The following is a 19,731-nucleotide window of genomic DNA, read 5'->3' as shown; positions in this document are numbered from 1 at the left end:
CCCACCCCTGCTTGTTGTCATTCTCTCCAGTGACAAGGGTTAACAGATGTCTGTGAAGCTATTAGACAAGAGACCCACAACGACCTCTGAGCAAATTAATGAGCCTGTTTGGCATGAAGGACAGCCCCCTTTGTTGTGCCCCAGTGGATGTTGTGTCAAAGAGGAAAAGCTCTTGAAGGTCTGTCAATTCAGGACATCTGTGTGCACGTACATATATATTCTCTTCTCCCCTGTTGAAATGCTAGACTGACATCTTTAGCTTTTTTACAGTATATCAAATATCCCTTGCTGTTCCTTTACCTGTATGTAGCGCTGTGTTTAATCTGTAATACATCTCCATGTTTATTTAGTAGACACACGTTGTATCTTTCTTATGTGTCTGTGCAGTTCACTATCCCCAAGGGTCTAGGGGAATCCTCCAGCTTAATTAGCATGATAATGCAGGGGGAGCCCATCATTCAGACTTGGTTTCCTCTGTGGGAGCTGCACGCAAGGAGACAAAGGAAGAGCAGACGCTAGCGGGCTAGCCCGCTGCCTCTGCCTCTGCCTCAGCCTCAGCACCGCCATAGTCAAGGGATGGGGGGGGAGGGGACAAGCTCCTGACTCTGAAAAAAGGAGGTTGAGGAAAGAGAAAGGACCGGGGGAAACAAGCACAGAGGATGCCCTGCACAGAAGAAGATTCCACTTTCCTGCTCTAATACTGTCCCATCCTCTGATGCTCTTGAAAGCCTTGAACAGAATGAGAGCAAAGAGAAAGAGAGAGAGAGAGAGAGAGAGAGAGAAGGAAGAGCAAGGGGGAGCAGGGGAGGGGAGGGGCTAAGAGGGGAGGGGATATTGAGAGGCAGCAGGGAGCTAGAGAGACAGCAAGAGAGGGGGAGGCGGGGACACTGTAGCAGCAGGTTTGCGAGAACAGGAGCTGAGCCAGGAATCAGAGCGAAAGAAACGGTTTAGCCACTGTTGGAGGAAAAACAACAAACACTGACAGAGAGAGAGAGAAAGGGAGCTAGACTGAGAGAGAGAAAGGTAAGGACATTCTGCTGCATACAAGTCACGCACGCTTCCAGTGCTGTCTATTTTCAGCGTGACTGAGGCGTCGGTGTGAGAGATGCTCTGTAATGAGGAGGGGTGGTTCCCTGCCTGCCTGCTAACGACAAGCGGGGAATGCACGGCCCCATGGCACTGCAGCGTGATGCGGAGAGATGGAGGCTGCTGGGAGGGAGGTAGACAGGGGAAGGAAGAATCGAACGGAGCAGGCAGAGGGAACATCCAGTGAGCTAGCCTGGCTGTATGTGTGGCCTGGTTGGAACCTGGCTTAGATGTGCATCGGTTTGTGTGTCTGGGAGGCAGGGGATGGGACTGGTGACTCTATCCAGGAGCTGTCAACACATATGTTGTTTTACTGTAAAGGTTATGTAGGATAAGGTCGGTGCCCTGGCCACACCTTACCTCTCCAGTGTCGTCTTAGACCTCAGGTAAAACACAATTGCTGTGGGGAGCTGCTGTGTGTGAAGTGGTAATGATGTAATTTTGACTGTGAACAGCTCTGTGTTGTTGTGTGTGCGTGAGTGAATGAGACGTTGAAAGTTGTTCAAGTATGCATGGTAGGCTACTGTTGGTCAGGGTAGTATAATACCAGCAAATCAGCTTAGTCTCTGTGTTGTCTTTGGGTGTACAGTCCCGTTGCTGGACAAAACGACATGTTTAGCAAATTACAGATCAAGGACAAACAGTTCATCAATCACGTTTACCTGTACAGGGTACAAGGTTGTGATTTCAGTGTGTGAATCTTATTGACAGTTGCGGATGGTGTGGCTCTAATAAAAAACCAGATATGCTAGTGTTGATATCATCAGGCTCTCCAGCATTTTGGTCTAAAAATTACATTTACATTTAGTCATTTAGCAGATGCTCTTATCCAGAGCGACTTACAGTAAGTACAAGGACATTCCCCCCGAGGCAAGTAGGGTGAAGTGCCTTGCCCAAGGACACAACGTCATTTGGCATGGCCGGGAATCGATCTAGCAAACTTTACAAAGATTACTAGCCCGGTTCCCTAACTGCTCAGCCATCTGCCTCCCCAAATGTTGCCGTTTGGGAATAACCCCACAAATGGGAAAATAGCAGAGATTCTCCGGGCATAATGGTGATTAAAATGGAACCGTAACAGAGCTGACTGAACTACATCAGCTGGTGAACAGAACTCTTCGTTTCTGGTCAGTTTGACAAAGCCTAAATGTTACTGGCAGTATTATAGTGACAAATGACTACAGCGTGTTTTCAGATCATGACATTGGGAATTAAATGTTGAAAAGGTTACAAAAACAGCACATTTAATTTATTGTGATTAATGGCTATTATTGTTACTGCTGTAGTATTATAATCAAAGAGAGAGGGAGAGAGAGAGACCGAATGACCTTGGCTGCCTTTGTACCACTGTGACATCTAGATGAGTGACAGGCTAATAATTATTTTGGACTCAACCATCCATCATGACAAAAGAAGGCGTCTATGTGCAGTCAGTCCCAAGGCCCACCCAGGTGACTAGCTCCATCACTATGCCTCTCTCCTAACCACAGCGATCAGCCAAATCAAATCTGCAAAAGCGGTGTAGTGTGGAACTCCATCGCTGGTCACTGGAGGTTGTACATTTTTGACCATCACTGTCCTTCAGTCAGATCCTCAGCAAGGCTCCTGACAAGGAAAAGGTTAATGAATGGTTCTGTGACTGTGTGGGAGGTGGAAGGAGACTGAAAGTATGAGTATTTGTTGTGTGTGGGTGGGTGACTGGATGTATACAATAAATGACAATGCTACAAAGTTTGCATGTGGGGGCAGTCGTAATCTTTCATTGATGGATGAACCACAACATTGACAGTAATCCAGTTATTCCTAATACATGCAGCTGTAGTGGTTCACTGGCTGTGCAAGCCCAGATCTCATCAGTGTCCTGGGTGATTTGCGTGAGTCCTGAGTTCTCTGAGCATCGTGTTTACTTCTAAGCTCCTAAACTACATTTCATCAGACTGAAACGGTAAACATGGCGCCGAGGTTTATTCTTGGGCTAGCGTTGTTCTGTTTGCATGGACAAGACGCTCAGTATAAGGCACCCTGAGCTACACTATTCACAGACATGTCATCCATGCTCCGGCTTTTGAGTTGTGTTGGTACAGTCTACACGTCCGGTCTTGCAGCTTCATTCTCCCCTGACACCCTTACCCCGCACCCACACCAAACCACCCAGCCCCCCCACTCCCACACCCACCCACCCACCACCCTTCATAACAGCTTAATTCCCCTCCTCCCACCACCCACCGCCCCCCCTGGGTCCTACTTAGAGGTGCTCTCACACTGCCTCCCTCTCTGATGACCTCATCGTGGTGCTCGTTACCCGTTCTGCTGATGATGTCAGCGTCCCAGCAGCCTTGAGGAGAGAGTGTAATGGATGTGCAGGTGCAAGGCACTGGGGAGCATGGCCTTGTGGTTGCTACAGCATGATGCTCATAGACCGTTCAGCCAGACCCTCACTGCCTCCTTCCTCCCCATTATTTAATTTGGGTGATGGTTGAGATGATGGTGATGATGATGAACAGGATAATGGTACTGTATTTGCCTCAGGGAAGACAGTTCTAGACAGTGATCTGTGTGTCTTTTAGCCTGAGGCAATAGACACACACACACACACACACAAACCTCAAATTACCATGACTTTATCATTATTTCCTGGCCATGGCCTGTTCTCCACTGGCTGCTTTGTTTGTGTGTGTGTGTGTGTGTGTGTGTGTGTCGAGGAGTGGTGGGGATGGTATATTTTGACTTAGTGTTTATTTCTTTCCACTATCATGGCTACATAGGAGGCCAGGTGGCATCAGATATAAAGTGCACTGCCAGCTCACTTCCTCTCAGTTCACAGCCCAACATCTGTGCTCTGTCCCCATACAAGCTGAAACTGTTCAGGCACGGTCACCAGGTCTTTAATAACCTCTGTCTTGGCACATCACACAGAACACATTAACATTTCAGCTTCCCATTTCTGCTTTCCATCAGCCTTTCATCAGATGTACAAGGTGGAGGAGGGGGACATTTAAAGGGACAGAGACCTAGTGAGTATCAGACACACAGATACAAGTCCTCTTAGTTTGGTCTGAGCCAGTATTCAGGTGCTGTCATACTCAGAGATAAAGTATACACTTACTTTACTCAAGTAAGGACTTGTGTTTAAAAAGGCTGGTTAAAGTTGAAGAACTGACTACACTTTTTCACTCAAGTTAAAGTAAAGATGTATGGGCTCTGTCATATACTGAAGTAAAAAAGTAGTAATTACTACTACCTGTTTTAGTACTGATACCGGAACAATGTACTAAAGTACAATAAAAAAGACTTCATTACTTCTCTGGTCACTCTGGATTATTTCCAAGAAAGCATTGTTTATATTTTTCTTTATTTCTGTTGGATATGGTAATGAGCCGGCCCCAACCCTTCTGCTGTCACCCTGAGGGTACAGACCTCTGCTGTCACCTTGAGGGTACAGACCTCTGCTGTCACCTTGAGGGTACAGACCTCTGCTGTCACCCTGAGGGTACAGACCTCTGCTGTCACCTTGAGGGTACAGACCTCTGCTGTCACCCTGAGGGTACAGACCTCTGCTGTCACCCTGAGGGTACAGACCTCTGCTGTCACCCTGAGGGTACAGACCTCTGCTGTCACCCTGAGGGTACAGACCTCTGCTGTCACCCTGAGGGTACAGACCTCTGCTGTCACCCTGAGGGTACAGACCTCTGCTGTCACCCTGAGGGTACAGACCTCTGCTGTCACCCTGAGGGTACAGACCTCTGCTGTCACCTTGAGGGTACAGACCTCTGCTGTCACCCTGAGGGTACAGACCTCTGCTGTCACCCTGAGGGTACAGACCTCTGCTGTCACCCTGAGGGTACAGACTTCTGCTTCACTCCTACTCAAACTGGAGTCACAGAAGTTCCCTCCCTTTAGCTCTTCTATTTCCAAGTATCCTTGTTTCATCTCTCTGGTTTTCCATCTCTATCTCTCTCTCTCTCTCTCTCTCTCTCTCTCTCTCTCTCCCTCCTCTCTCTTTTTAGTCAAGTGGTTGTGATTCAGGCTGGTGGCTGACGCAAACATTTCTGTGTCTTGCTTGCGTGAGTCCGGTTCTTTGTGGTCTCACAGTTGGAAGTTTCTTCTAAATGGTTTTCGACTTGGCATCTGTGAGTGTGCGTTTATATATGTGTGTGTGTGTGTCTGCATCTGATTGTCCCTGTGAAATAACCAGATGCTCACTGCCATATTAGTATGTTTAGGAAGTGCAACAGTAAACCCTTTTTGAAAACACGCTGCACTCTGTCTGGAACTGGATGTCAATGAGCACTCAACAGCCTTGAAGCATCCCTGGTGAGGTAAAATAAGGGTCCCTTTGCCTCACACTGCCCCCAGCTACCTGGGCCCCAATACTGGGGTCAGATGGCTGAGCGGTTGGGGAAACAGGCTATTAATCAGAAGGTTGCCGGTTCGATTCGCGGCCGTCCCAAATGACGTTGTGTCCTTGGGCAAGGCACTTCACCCTACTTGCCTCGGGGCAAGTACCGTAAGTCACTCTGGATAAAAATGTAGTCATTTTTCTGCTAAAATGACTAAATGTAAATGTATTGTGCACGTGGGCCAGGGTGCCCAGTGAATCCCAAGCCCAGAGGAAGGACCAGAGGTACTCCCCAGCAGGCAGGAAGGAGAGAATAAGGAGTACTGCCGGCGGTATTGATCTGTAGTGCTGGTGTAAGGTTACACTCTGTCCATTACTCAGGTCTACTGGAGACCTGGAGTTACCTCAGACACAGAGAGAGACTGAGAGAGAGAGACAGAGAAAGAGACAGAGAGAGAGAGACAGAGACAGAGAGAGAGAGAGAGAGAGAGAGAGAGAGGCAGAGAGAGAGAGAAAGAGAGAGAGACAGAGACAGAACACAGAGAGAGAGACACAGAGAGAGAGAGAGAGGGAAAACCAGGTAGGTTGGCAGTGGGATAAATGTGATGATGGTCTGACGGGAACTCGGATTGTGCAGACGGAGATGATGGGTGTATCAAATTTGCAGCATTTACCTCAGAGCAAGGAGATGATCATCAATCAATTTTTATTCCCCTGACAGTGGATTTTCCCTAATCGGCTTTGCCGTTTACCTTACATACATTCTGTTGTGGTCAGCCATTGAGGGAATGTCTCTTAAGGGGGCTTGTCATGGTGTTGCAGCAGCAGAAAGAGAGCCGGACTTTAATGGATGGCCTTGTGTTGTTGTTAGTGAAGAGGCAGAGCAGAAAGCAGCAATTCAGCAAACACAGAGCCTGGCCATGCCTAGCCTCACACCAGGAGTGGGCCGGGGGCACGTCACTGTGATGAATAGGAGTCTCAGTGAATGTGGGTTGTGCTATCGTACGTCTACATCTCGCCAACACACACGCACACACAAGCCCACGAGGAAGCTACTTCTATAAGGTGGTCCCCTAACTACAGTACAGTAAGCAGAGTGAGAGTGTCCGTGGACAAGTCCAGAATGTAAACGTGTCTGTCTCTGTTTTGTTTCCCTCTCTCCCCCAGGATTCTCTTCCTCGCTGACCCATGAAAGAAGCCATGCCTGTGCTCTCAGCAGGCGGAGGTACCGGAATTTACTTTCATCATTCGCGCAAACACATACAGTACAGTCAACGTTGTCAGACCACATACTAACAGACGCATGCAGCAGTTTTGGTTGTCAGACATGATTGGATGGTATAAATAAGTGATTACAGCTCCGCTTCCTCCTTTCCTCTCCTCACGCACTCGCCTCTCTTTCCGTCACTCTCCATCTTCTTTTTCCCTGTTTCTCCTCACTTCCTCTCCTCTTCCACTCTCCCACTCCTCTTATCCTCCTCTCCTCCTTCTCTCCCCCCTCCTTCCCTGTTGTCTTCTGCTCCACCCCTCCTCCACCCATCCCTCTGTCCTCCTCTCCTTCCACAGGGCTCCACGAGACACTGGCCCTGTTGACCTCCCAACTGCGTCCTGATGCCAACCACACGGAGGACATGGTGTTCCTCAAGGACGTCTTCAGCGAGAAGAGCCTGGGCTACCTCATGAAGGTGACCACTGAAGGACACATTGTAGCAGTGGACGTACGTATGACAGGTTAGGAAGAAGTGGTGTGAACTCCCGTCTTTGTGTTGCAGATCCACGAGAAGCTGAGACAATATGAGAGACAGAGCCCCTCTCCTGTCCTACACAGCGCCGCTTCTCTGGCAGAGGATGTAAGTTTGGCTAACTTCACACACACACACACAGTTTCGTGAGCTCCGGAAGGGTCAGTCCTGGCAGGTCACAAGAGAGAACCGTTGCAGGTATGCAGAGCTGGGGTGTAATTTGCTGTAGTCTGAAAGTGCAGACTCATCCAAACCCTCACCGAATTAGATTCCACTTCCTGCTTCACCTCACGCCAGTTAGCAGGGGGGGGGGGAATGCTGACCAACACTTCTGGCTACTTATTTCTTCCCTGTGTGAACGTGTGTGTAGGAGTGTGACTGTGCCAGTGTAACATTTAGTGTATACACATACTCAAGTTTCCATCTGGTAGAGGTCTGATCTCAGGCTGTGTGATTGCCAGGTGGCCGAGGAACTGCAGAGTGGGCCAATGAGCGTCGAGGAGAAGGAGCTCATGCAGCTGTTGACTTCACCTCATCTGAAGGTAAACAACGACACTTTGTAGACCACGGTTGTCATGCGGAGCTGAATAGGCTCTCCCTTTGAGAGTTGAGTATTTTCCCTCCAGTGACGAGGGGGGTCAGGGTGGATTCTCACCCTCTGAGCGTTGTCTCTCTCCAGGCGGTTCTGTCGGTCCATGACACGGTGGCCCAGAAGAACTTCGACCCTGTGCTACCTCCACTGCCTGATGACTTTGAGGACGAGCTGGAGGAGGAGTCTGTGAAGATCGTCCGCCTGGTGAAGAACAAGGAGCCTCTGGTGAGTGAGGAGGGATGCTCTAGTAGCACGAAGAGGGAAATACAAACATGGAAGGATGCGTGACATAGTTGGGGGTCAGATAGCTGAGCGGTTAGGGAATCGGGGTATTAATCAGACGGTTGCCGGTTTGATTTCGGATTTTCCGTGCGAAAATGACGTTGTGTCCTTGGGCAAAGCCCTTCACCCTACTTGCCTCGGGGGGAATGTCCCTGTACTTACTGTAAGTCGCTCTGGATAAGAGCGTCTGCTAAATGACTAAATGTAAATATATATATATATATATATATTTTAATGTGTTTCTCTCTCTCTTTCTATCTCTCTTTCTTTCTCTCTCTCTGTCCCTCTTTTTATGTCTCTCCTGTCCAGGGGGCCACAATCAGGAGGGATGAGACCACAGGATCTGTGATCGTGGCTCGCATCATGAGGGGAGGGGCCGCAGACAGGAGTGGTGAGTGGTCTGTCTGTCTGTCTCTGTCTGTCTCTGTCTGTCTGTCTGTCTCTGTCTGTCTCTGTCTCTGTCTGTCAGTCTGTGTCTGTCTGTCTGTCTGTGGCTCTGTTTGTCTTCCTGTTTGTTTGACACATCTAAGACACACACGATACCTGAGAGCATAAAGAACCCAGAGAAGAAGCGTACACTCAGGGGAAGATGAAAGCCCGGCATGGCAGACAGACAGACAGACAGACTGATCTGTGCAGTTAGCTAGCTTGTGTTTGAGAGCTGGCGTCTCCCGGGAGCCAATCACACTTCACACAGACTCAGGAAGGAGCTGACCACGGACGTTGCCATGGTGATAGCAGCTGTACAGAAGGAGGCAGCTGTGTGTGGGTCTGTTACATGAGGAGGAGGGGGGGGATGTAGATCCCAACCTATAACTGCTTATGGATATCAATGATTAATGACTTCCAATGATTTGTTGTTGTCTTGGTAGCATGTGTCAGATGGATATCTGAGCTATAGAAGAAAAGAGAATGAGCATGTCCCTGAAGATATATTTATATTATTTTTTTTACAGAGGCCTATGCGTGTTTTTGTGTGCAGTAGTGTGCATGTGCTTTTGTGCGCGTGCTTGTGTGTGTGTGTGTGTGTGTGCAAGGTCGCTGCGGTTTGAGTACACGCTGGTCACACAGTGTCTCTCTCTCCCTGTCTCCCTCTCCAGATCACAGTGCTGAGAGGCTTCGATTCCCTCGCCCCGTTTATTCAGATTTCATTGTTATGATCCCAACCCCCCCTGCCCCCCCCTCCTCCCCCCCTTCCCAGCGTGACTCCTGACTAGACATCGCTGACGCAGCCCTCTGCTGCTACACACCACACCGGCAGAGCCCAACATGAGTATTGATCTGAGCTGTGTGTGTGTGTGTGGGCGGGTGCAGGTCTGGTCCACGTGGGAGACGAGCTCCGGGAGGTGAACGGCGTCTCCATCGTCCACAAGAGGCCGGACGAGATTAGCCAGCTGCTGGTGAGACGCCCGGGGGGTCACGGGACACGTTGACCCCGCCGCGCAGCATGACCCTGGTCATGACCCTGGTCATGCAGCGTTTGTCTTTGCTGTTGACTGCTGTGGCTCCGTGGTCACCACCAGTCTCTGTCTCCCCCCTGTGTGCCCCTGCTACAGTCCCAGTCTCAGGGCTCCATCACGCTGAAGATCATCCCCGCCATTAAAGAGGAGGACCGTCTGAGAGAGAGCAAGGTGAGCCTCACGACCCGGCGACAGAGGGGGAGAAGAGGCCTAACACAGAGCTCCCTGCTCCTGGTCCGGGGGGGTCACTGACTGGACGGTCTGTGGTGCTCGTCACCCCTCCTGTGTATCTCCTGTACCAGCCTGTGGTGCTCGTCACCCCTCCTGTGTATCTCCTGTACCAGCCTGTGGTGATTTCACGGTGGTGTGTGTGTCTGTCTGTGTGTGTGTTTGGCCTCTCAGGTGTACATGAGGGCCCTGTTTGACTACATTCCCTTGGAGGACAAGGCCACACCCTGCCAGGAGGCGGGGCTTCCCTTCAAGCGAGGGGACATCCTGCAGGTGGTCACCCAGGACGACCCCACGTGGTGGCAGGCCAAGAGGGTGGGCGACAGTAACCTCCGCGCGGGCCTCATCCCCTCGAAACACTTCCAGGAGAGGTGAGACAGGGCCACACATTGCCAGATCACAAACAAACCATGATGGTGCTCTCCAGTTAGAGGAGAAATAGCAATAGTACGTTCTTGTCAGAGAGGTTTAACCTATGAACATAGGAGGCGGTGGGAAAAGCAAACGGTCGTCTGAGCATTCAGTAGTGATATGGAGTGTACTCTATATGCAGCGATTCCCAACCGGTGGGCCCGCGGCCCACCAGTGGTCCATTAGGTCCATTAGCGTTGTTGGGGGGCCGCACAAATATTTGAGCTATGCAAGCAGGCCGCAAAGTGGAAAAGGTTGGAAATGGCTGTTCTATACTATAGAGTGCATTTCGATACATCCAGAGAAGAATAACAATTCTAACCCTTGTGATAAGATAGTAGATACGGTTCCTGCTATGTAACAGCTAACTGTGTGGGCTTGCTGGCTCGTGAAAACAGAAGCAGATATTTCTGTGAAGCACACTGTCTACCATCTCATCCATATTTATGTGCTCCGCACAAAATGTTCAGATTTTTTTTTCTTCTGAAGACGTTTTTAGATCAAGCATCCTCTTGAAGCATGCATGGATCTAAACTTAGGTATGAATGGGAACCCTTCAGTGTGTCCGTCTCATCACACTGTAGAGTTTTCTGTGAAGGGCAGTCCTTGGCACTGCCCTGTGCCAACTTAATACAGGGACAGCCCCTCCCACTGGTCTCGTCTTTGAACTTGGTTGGAGGTGAGGGTGGTGGTGGTGGGGGGGGGGGTCTGGATTAATCATGGAGCCAGTGTGCCACACAGAGAGGGAATATGGCTGTGGGTTTAATCTGCCCCAACCACATCAGCCGGGGTCAGGGTGTGTTCTGCACTATCTTTCTCATGTCCTAATCTGTTTTTTTCTGCCTCTCTCTGCCCCTCCTTCTTTTGCTACCTTTCTCGCTTCATCTTTCCAACGCTGTCACTATGTTCCTTTACTCTCCCTCTCTCCTCTTGTGTTTGTTCTTCTAGACGACTGGCCTACAGGATAAAAATGGGCACGCTTCCGAACCCCAAATCCCCTAAAACGCCCGTCTGTAAGTGTCCTTCTGTCGTCCTCTCTGCTTCTCAGTGTCGTGTCTCGTCCTGCCCGCTGACACAGGGGCTCTCTGGATTCACGTTTGCATCCAATGCTTCTCTGTCAGCGAGGGGCAAGTGTTATTCTTCTCATTTGTCACTGTGATATAATCACGTCAGCACGAGATGGATACAGCTGTTTATATCGACTCTTAGTCACTTTTTTCCACCGCTCTTAGTTTTTTTTCTGTGGCATCCAAAGTCTGTGTGCCAAAAACAGTACAAGTACATTTTTATAAAGTCGGAGTTAGAGAGAGCGGGAGAGAACGATGGGGACTGAGAGGGAGGGAATGAGGGGACAGGATCACATATATAAATTAATCTCTTTCATGTCTAGTCCATCTGGCTAGTGAGCACAAAGTCTACCGCAGGAGCTAGGAACAGGCCAGGGCTAACAGTGTGAGTGGCCCCCAGCTCCCTGGCTGTCTGCAGGCAGGCAGGCAGGCAGGCAGGCAGGCAGGCAGGCAGGCAGGCAGGCAGGCAGGGACGGGGCTAGCTGGCCTCACCCAGGCCACGAGTGGAGAAGTGGCCATGCAGGTGAGAGGCTAATGCAAGCGGTGGCGCTTCGTGGTCGGTAATCTGCAGGAGATCCGATTAGGACTGAGCCACAGGGAGACAACAAGGGCTTAGCAATATGTCAGCCTGCCTTGCCTCCACTCTGCCGTGGAGGGCCATGTCCGTAGGGGTCTCTCTCTCTCTCTCTCTCTCTCTCTCTCTCTCTCTCTCTCTCTCTCTCTCTCTCTCTCTCTCTCTCTCTCTCTCTCTCTCTCTCTCTCTCTCTCTCTCTCTCTCTCTCTCTCTCTGTCTGCCTCTCTCTCTCTGTCTCTCTCTCTCTGTGTTCTGTCTCTGTCTCTGTCTCTCTCTCTCTCTCTGCCTCTCTATCTCTCTGCCTCTCTCTCCACTCGCTCTCCTTGCCTCTCCCTTTGATTAATTCCCCCGGCTGCTCTAGCCGCTGTTTTAATGTGGGTCACCCCCTCGACCCCTCGTCGACGTCACCCACGAGAGACAGAGACCGTTTGCGCCTTTCGTTATCTGTCGGGCCTGTTGTTGTGAGAGTTGTGTAAGTGAATCTCCAGTTGTGCCTCTGAAAGTGTACTAATGGCGTTTCCCATATTCAGAACATTTTGTAACTCTTTTGCCAAGGTGTCTCTTCTCTATCCTCTCCCTCACTGCCTATGTCAGATGACCAGGGATGTGACAAAGGTGGGTACATTTGACTCCGTCTGTCTGTCTGTCTGTCTGTCTGTATATATATGTACTGTATACATACCTCTCTTTCTCTTTGCGTCTCTGGAAATGTGAGAAGAGGAGGGTTACTGTCTGCCTGCCTGCAGGGTGTGTGTGTGTGTGTGTGTGTTGCATGGGAGGAGCAGCCCTCCAGGGACTGATGCTACTCTCAGTTAAAAATCGTCCTGCTGTCGGCCTGCGAGACCAGAATAGAGATTCCCCGGGTAGCAGGTTGTGTGTGTGTGTGTGTGTCATGCTAGGCAGGCAGAGCAGAGCAGCAGCCCTACAAGCTGTTAAAGATAACAGTGGCCCATCCTCTCTTATCTCCTGAACTCTCTCACCTCGCCTATATTCCATCTTCCTCTGCCTGCAGTGCTGTCGTTTCTCTGCTCTTTGTTTCAACTTTCCTCACATGTCTCCGAAGATGTCCGTTATCTGAAACATTGAAATGTTTGTGTGTCGTGTTGGATCAGTACTATGTGTTCTGCTCTGTGTTCGTGAAGCTGTATCAAAGCAAGGGCTTGGAGAATGTATCCGTGCGGCCAAATAACTCTCACAATCAGCTGCTTCCAGGGGAGCTCCTCTCTGTTCCTCTCCTCTCTCTCCCCCTCTCTCTTCCCTCTCTTATCTGCCTCCTCTCCTCCCCCCCCATCTGCTCTCCTCCTGCCCCGCGGGAGGGCCTGGGAGGGGCTCAGTGTCTGGCTGTCTCTGTGGCGTCAGATCGGTCTGTCACGGCTGTCACTGCGGGCTCTGAGGGCCTGCTAAAACCTCCCCTTGCTGCCAACCCTTCCGCCCACCCCTCCGCCCTCTGCCCCGCTGCCTGTCCATCAGCCTGTCCGCCCTGCCTGTCCACCCCTATTACCCTGCTCTGCTCCGGAGCCCCACCACCAGCCCACCTCTCTCTGTGCCCTCACCCCCCCCCCCCCTCCCTCATCCCTTCCTCCAGGTCTCTTACCCTGTGCTCACCCCCTGTTCTCCCTGCTTGCCCCCCTACAGAGGACTGTGACTGTGAGGGCTATTTCAATGGACAGTACATAGGTGAGAGTGTTCCCGTCTTTCTCCGCCTTCCCCTCCCTCTCTGCTGCCTGTCTGTCCGTCTGTTAAGGCCTGGCTGACCGGCTGGTTGGCTGACTGGCTGGCCGCTTCAGCTTGTGTAGTCTGCGGCTGCTCTGAAGGCTCCTCGGGGTGGGGGGAGACTGGAGGGGGGAGACTGGTCGAGAGGGGGAGATGGATCTGTGTCCGGGGTAGCCGCCGCGTCACTGGGAAACGCCACAGCCCACCAGTCGGTTCTGTTACTGCATTTAACACCCCTGTCATTTGACACACTCACAGGAGTTAGGGAGAGGGAGGTCTCTCACTTTCTGGAGGTGTTGGTAACAGATCTGGTTCATGAGAGACTTGTTACATAATTAACAACAACTGAGAGTGGTAGCGTAGCATAAAACTGTGAGGAGAAGAAGAAGATGGCAGATTATGTAGTGTAAGTACGCCCTGACATACCAGATTAAAGACCTTGCTGTGCCAGATTAAACCATGTAAAGAAGACCCTTGATGGGGCGTGACACATCTCATGACAATCATCCCATAGAAACCATGGCGACTAAGAGAACCGTTGCATTGCCTCTCAGATTCATAGGTGCTGAAACCGAATGAAATTCCACTAGGAAGTCATATTTACCTACTTGATACCAGCGGCCAGGAAGACTCCACCCCCCCATCCTGCCCTGCCACTGACCCCTGCTGGCTCCTCCCCCGTCCCTCTCTGTCCCCCTGCCCTCCAGTGACCCTCCCCCACTTCTCAGGGGCTTTTGGAATGATAAGCAGAACATGGGGGACCCAAACACAGCTGACGGTCTAACAGCGCCCTCTGATGGCCAAACACACTTATAAAAATATATATGAATTAAAAAAATCTTTGTATGCATGTATCTAAGCTGCATTGGCTGACTGTAAGTCATCGGGAATGTATTAAATGTGAACTTTCAAATTAAAAGATATTTGACGCATTTGAACCCCCTCAACTAAGCAGTGTTTGGATTCTCCCTAACCTGCCTATCTGCCCATCCCTCCCTCCCTCCCTCCCTCCCTGCCTCCCCCCAGCCCCCCTTCCCTCCAAACCCCCGCCCTGCTGCTCTGGCTGCCCCCCACCCCCCACGAGGGCCCTGCTGCGTTGGACACATTGCACACTCAGCCAGGCACGTTTCCTGCTCGTTGGCCTTGTGTGGAGGCGTGAGGGGCGCTGGGTTGTGTGATGCTCTAACGCCAGTTATAGTCTCTCCTAAGTGTAAAGCAGGGGCGCCCTCCTGTGGTCAGGTGTTTTCCTGGGAATTTTATTCAGGTACTGTTCCCCCGGCTTGTTCCCTTCCGATATCACAGCAGGGGCACGGGCAAGCCTGGGCCTGACACACACACACACACACACACACACACACACTGTGTTCTCCAGGGCCAGGCTGGCCCAACCCTCCTGGATCACTCGTGTGTCAGCTGCATGCCTTGACGATACAGCTCAGTCCGCTGTCTCTCCACTAGGAACGAGTGCACTAACACAGCTGTGTCCAGCCTGCCGAGCAAGGCTGGTATCCTCGTTCACGATGAGAGAGGGAGGCCAGAGTGTGCTTGCTGTCTCCTTCCCTGCTTGGTCCTATAGGACATGCAGTGTTTTCTCATGTGGTTACATGGTGTTGGCTGTAGTCCTGTTCAGATGTGAGATCCATGTGCTCAGGCTTTGTTCGTCACATGCTCTGCAGGAGCACAATGAGCAACCTCAGCACATTGCTCACAGTTGCCTGGCAGCGCATCTGTGCCAGAGATAAGTTACGATCAAGTGTGCTAAGCTGTGCATTGTCTGCTGTTCAATATTGACAGGTCACGTTGTCTGTTGGATTCAAGGGCTCACGCAATTCACTGGGGCTTAATGCATGATTATTAAGGTTGCTGCAAAAAGAACATTCAAGAACATTCATTAGACAGAAGAGGGCTCTAGATGTTTTGTTTGATGTGCATGATTATTTGCCACTGATAAGATGTCTTTAAAATGTTTGTTTTACACCCTGATTGTTGGCAGGAAAACCTTTCTGTAAATGTGGATAACCATGTCATGGCATGAATAGATAGGACCGATATAGTGCTGTATGTTGGATGTAATGTTGTCAGGACACTTTATAGTATGATACATTCTCTTTGTGAACTCTGTCTCTCTCTTCCTGTCTCCACCTCCCACCCCCCAACATCACCCCCATACCTTCTCTCTCTCCCTCTCCCCTTCTCCACCTCCTGGCCCTCCCTTTCCTCCCCACCCACCCCGCCCTCACCCTCCCTCTGCCCACCCCAAACCTGGATTTCCTTTCTCTCCACCACTCCCTCTGTAGCTGGTCTCAGGAGAAGTTTCCGGTTGAGTCGCAAGGACCGTCCGGGTTCCTCCGGTGAAGCCATTGCCTCTGATCCCGAAGACTCGGACTTCCTGACCTATGAGGAAGTGACCCGGTACCAGCAACGGTCCAATGAGAGACCTCGTCTCGTGGTGCTGATCGGTAAGACTTTCAGATTCAGTGACGGAACCCTTTAACTTTTTCCCTACAGTTCCCTGTCACTTTCAATTTGTTGTTGTTGTTGTTGTATATTAATATAATGTAATATTAACAGCTCTCAGCACAGTATCAACAGCTCTCCCTTTCTCTCGCTGCCACACACACACACACACACGTGACAGGTTCTCTCGGAGCACGCATCAACGAGCTGAAACAGAAAGTGATCACTGAGAACCCACATCGCTATGCTGTGGCAGTACCACGTGAGTCCCCCTCTCCTCCTCTTCCCCTCCCCACAGCTCCGCTCCAGCCGTCCGACACACCAACCCCCCAACCCTCCCCCCCCTGCAGCCCCTCAGCCCCTCAGCCTCGCCACGTCTCACCTCCTCCCTGCCTCTGCCTCCTCAGATACCACTCGTCCCAAGAAGCCACACGAGAAGGAGGGGGTGGAGTACCACTTTGTCACCAAGCAGGCGTTCGACACCGACGCCCAGAACAACAAGTGCGTTTTCGTCGTCCGCGTCGATGTGCTCTTCGTTCATCCGACGCGTCGTACAGATGATCGCTAGCTGGTCTGGTGTACGAGGGTGCAGCGCAGTGTGTCGTATTCATCACTGCTGGGTGTCTCCTGTGTCCCCCAGGTTCATAGAGCACGGAGAGTACAAGGACAATCAATACGGCACCAGTATCGAGGCCATCCGATCAGTCCAGGCCAAGAACAAGATGTGTCTGGTGGACGTGCAGCCTGAGGTAGGTCCGACACGGGCTGTCACTTCTGCTCCACATCCGCCCCTCCTGTGGCAGGCGTCCTATGGCCCTCAGTCACAACAATTAGCCGTAGATGTTAGCGCGCTTTTAATCGGACGGGATTTGTGTGGGTGTTGCGTGCGTGTGTCTCTCGGTTCTGTGGCGTGGTTGCCGTGACTCCCCTCAGGCTCTGAGGACGCTGCGGACAGCTGAGTTCAAGCCCTACGTGGTCTTCGTCAAGCCTCGCGTCCCAGAGAGCAGACGGCGCCGCAGTACTGCCACCTCGCCTACAGGGGGCGAGCATGGCCGCGTCACGGTGAGGATGGCTGCGCACGGAAATGGGATGGCTTTCAGCTCGTCAGACAAACGCCTCAGACTAAATATAGACTGTCTCTCTCTCTTTCCCTGTCACCATTTGACTTTATGTTTTTCTGACTTATTGTCTCTGTGATTCTCTGTTTGTTCTCTCTCTCTGCCTCTCTCTATCACTTTCTCTCTCTCTCCCTCTATCTCTCTCTCTCTGCCTCTCTCTACCTCTCTCTCTTTCTCTCTCTCTCTCTCTCCCTTTATCTCTCTCTCTCTCTCCCTCTATCTCTCTCTCTCTGCCTCTCTCTCTGTACCTCAATCTTTCTCTCTCTCTATCCAACTCTCTCTCTCTGCCTGTCTCTCTACCTCTCTCTCTCTCTTTCTCTCTCTCTCTATCCATCTCTCTCTCTGCCTGTCTCTCTACCTCTTTCTCTCTCTTTCTCTCTCTTTCTCTCTCTCTCTCTCTCTCTCTCTCTCTCTCTCTCTCTCTCTCTCTCTCTCTCTCTCTCTCTCTCTCTCAGGATGAGGACCTCCAGGAGATGCGGCAGTCAGCCATCCAGATCGACCAGCAGTATGGTCATCTGGTGGACCGGGTCCTTATCAAGGAGGACACGGCCAGCGCCTGTGGGGAACTGCGCAGCGTGCTGGAGAGGTTGGAGCGGGACACCTTCTGGGTGCCCCTCAGCTGGGTGCGAACCTAACTCCCTCCCTCTGTCACCCTCTTGAGGGGGGGGGGGGGCAGTCCCCCCCTGACCACCTCTCCTGGCCCCCAGGGGGGGGGCAGTTTTGAGGGTTACTGAACTGTGCTGCCCTCCTGTGGACTGATGCAGGGCCAGGCACACACACACACCGAGACAGAGAGAGGAGTGACATGGAGCTCAAAGCCCTGTTTAGCATCTCTGTTTGGGTTATTCACTGGAAAGGACCGCAGATCAAAGCTGATCGTGACAGAATGCCCCTTATCTTGTCATTTATTTATAAAAGTATGTCATGTTTATTTGACGCTGTTTCATTTCGTTTCGACAGGGAAGAGGGTGTCTCTGAACTGACAACATTGTCAGTCGAATATGTAGTACATTACATTTCATGTAATGGCTATCATTTCCACCTGCTACTTAGGTCTGTTAGAGAAGGGGTTATCCTGTCTGAAATCCGTCTGCTGTAGGAGAGCCATCCAGTATTCTCCCCGTCCAGTACTTGAATGTGAATGTAACCATACAGTTCTTCCTCCCTCACTTGGTCTGCCCATGTAGGCAAGTTGCTGTACCATCAAAACAATACTCACGTTCTGGAAGACAAGGATATATTACTATCATTTAAAGACATTTCTGTCATGCAAAGATGTTACTGACATAACAGTGAGGCAAATCCATCTGCTTCCATTACAAACAGTTACTAGTAAAACATCAAATTGAACCTTATATAGATGTCCTGTACAGTAATATTGAATGTTAGGTTGTATAGTATTACCAAGTTTTCTCTGTTCACTTCCTTAATGGTTTGGTGTTTTTTTAACGTAGGAACTGCACGACAGCTGGTTATATAATCTGTGATGTATATTTAAATACAGATCCTTTTGTGCCAATGAATGATCTCTGTCACCACATCAGCGCAACCTGTTTATCTTTGATTCCTATAGTAGCTTATCCCGACAAGCTGTTTCCCTTTGATTCCTAGCTAATCCTGACAATGTGTCTATTACTTCGATTCTGGAACTTAAAACGGTCTGTGTGATGTCATACCTGGATGTACGCACACAAACACTGCCTACTCTAAACGTGTTAAGCTCCATGTGTAAACAGGAATGGCTCTGACACAGTTCAAACTGTATCAAACCCAGTCAAGAGTGTATGAAACAGCTATGTGTGAGGTTGTGTTTGCTAGAGGGAAAGTTCTCTGTGGGCTGTGATGAGCAAGGGCCGTGTCTGCAGGAGTTAAGATGCTGCCGGACCGGACCTTGACATTTTTTGCGAGAGGAGACTTACTGATTTGGATGCCGTCTTGTTGTGAATGCAGCAGCTGTGCAGTGTCACATAGGAACCCAATGGACTGTGGAACACAGGTGGAACGTCGGTGGAACGTCTGGTACTCCCATAGGGAAATGGGGAACCATGAAAATGTCTCTGTGACATATTTTTGATTGCTACAAATAATGGCACCAGGTATGAGTGTATGACCATACCTTCTGTACAACTAGAACTTGTGCGTGTGTAGGCCTACAATGTGTTGTTACTGTACGTGGTGTGTGTGTGTGTGTGTGCTGTTTTACCCACCCCATGTGAGCTATCCCAGGGTACCTTCCAGAAGCTCCTTGTCTCTTCCACCATTCTACCGTGTGTCCTCCAGACATATGACTGTACTCCTGTAAAGATCCTATAAAGGCCAGAATGTTGAGTTGGTGACATGTAAAAAGTGCCATAGTAAAATCCGATCTATCTAGTGTCGGTGGTGTTTTGTTTTCCAGTTTTAGTATAATAACTGCTTCTTTCCTCCATGTGTAAAAACAACATTTTCACCCCCCTAATTAAGACTTGGACTCCCCCAAAAGAGGTGAAAACAACAGGTTGGGGGGGTCGATACATTTATATATCGTTCTTACCTGTAATCGTAAATATTACTTTACGCCATGGAGAAGAAGCTGACCCCCGATTATCATTGTATAATTCCACTCTGCTTCTAACCAAACTAAACTAAAGAGAATCTTCCTGAGATTAACAAGTGTTTGGCG

The 19,731-nt window shown here is 50.4% G+C and overlaps 1 protein-coding gene across 1 annotated transcript; it reads left to right on the top strand.

Annotated features, from left to right (window-relative positions):
* Positions 1-880: 880 nt before the first annotated feature.
* Positions 881-19,443, top strand: mpp3a (MAGUK p55 scaffold protein 3a). The gene is made up of 20 exons (XM_084678344.1): positions 881-1,023; positions 6,593-6,650; positions 6,992-7,110; positions 7,198-7,275; positions 7,629-7,709; positions 7,847-7,984; positions 8,351-8,432; positions 9,356-9,441; positions 9,598-9,672; positions 9,904-10,100; positions 11,089-11,153; positions 12,337-12,396; positions 13,417-13,458; positions 14,693-14,758; positions 15,792-15,953; positions 16,133-16,213; positions 16,359-16,452; positions 16,592-16,700; positions 16,885-17,013; positions 17,525-19,443. The coding sequence occupies exons 2-20, from the start codon at positions 6,614-6,616 to the stop codon at positions 17,702-17,704; spliced, it is 1,881 nt and encodes a 626-aa protein (XP_084534470.1). The 5' UTR covers positions 881-1,023; positions 6,593-6,613; the 3' UTR covers positions 17,705-19,443.
* Positions 19,444-19,731: the final 288 nt, after the last annotated feature.

The sequence above is a fragment of the Hypomesus nipponensis genome, chromosome 17 (assembly GCF_054491055.1).
Source record: "Hypomesus nipponensis isolate SF chromosome 17, ASM5449105v1, whole genome shotgun sequence".
Classification (NCBI taxonomy): domain Eukaryota; kingdom Metazoa; phylum Chordata; class Actinopteri; order Osmeriformes; family Osmeridae; genus Hypomesus; species Hypomesus nipponensis.
Note: the sequence above shows the minus strand (reverse complement) of the source record. Positions and strands in the feature narration are given on the sequence as shown.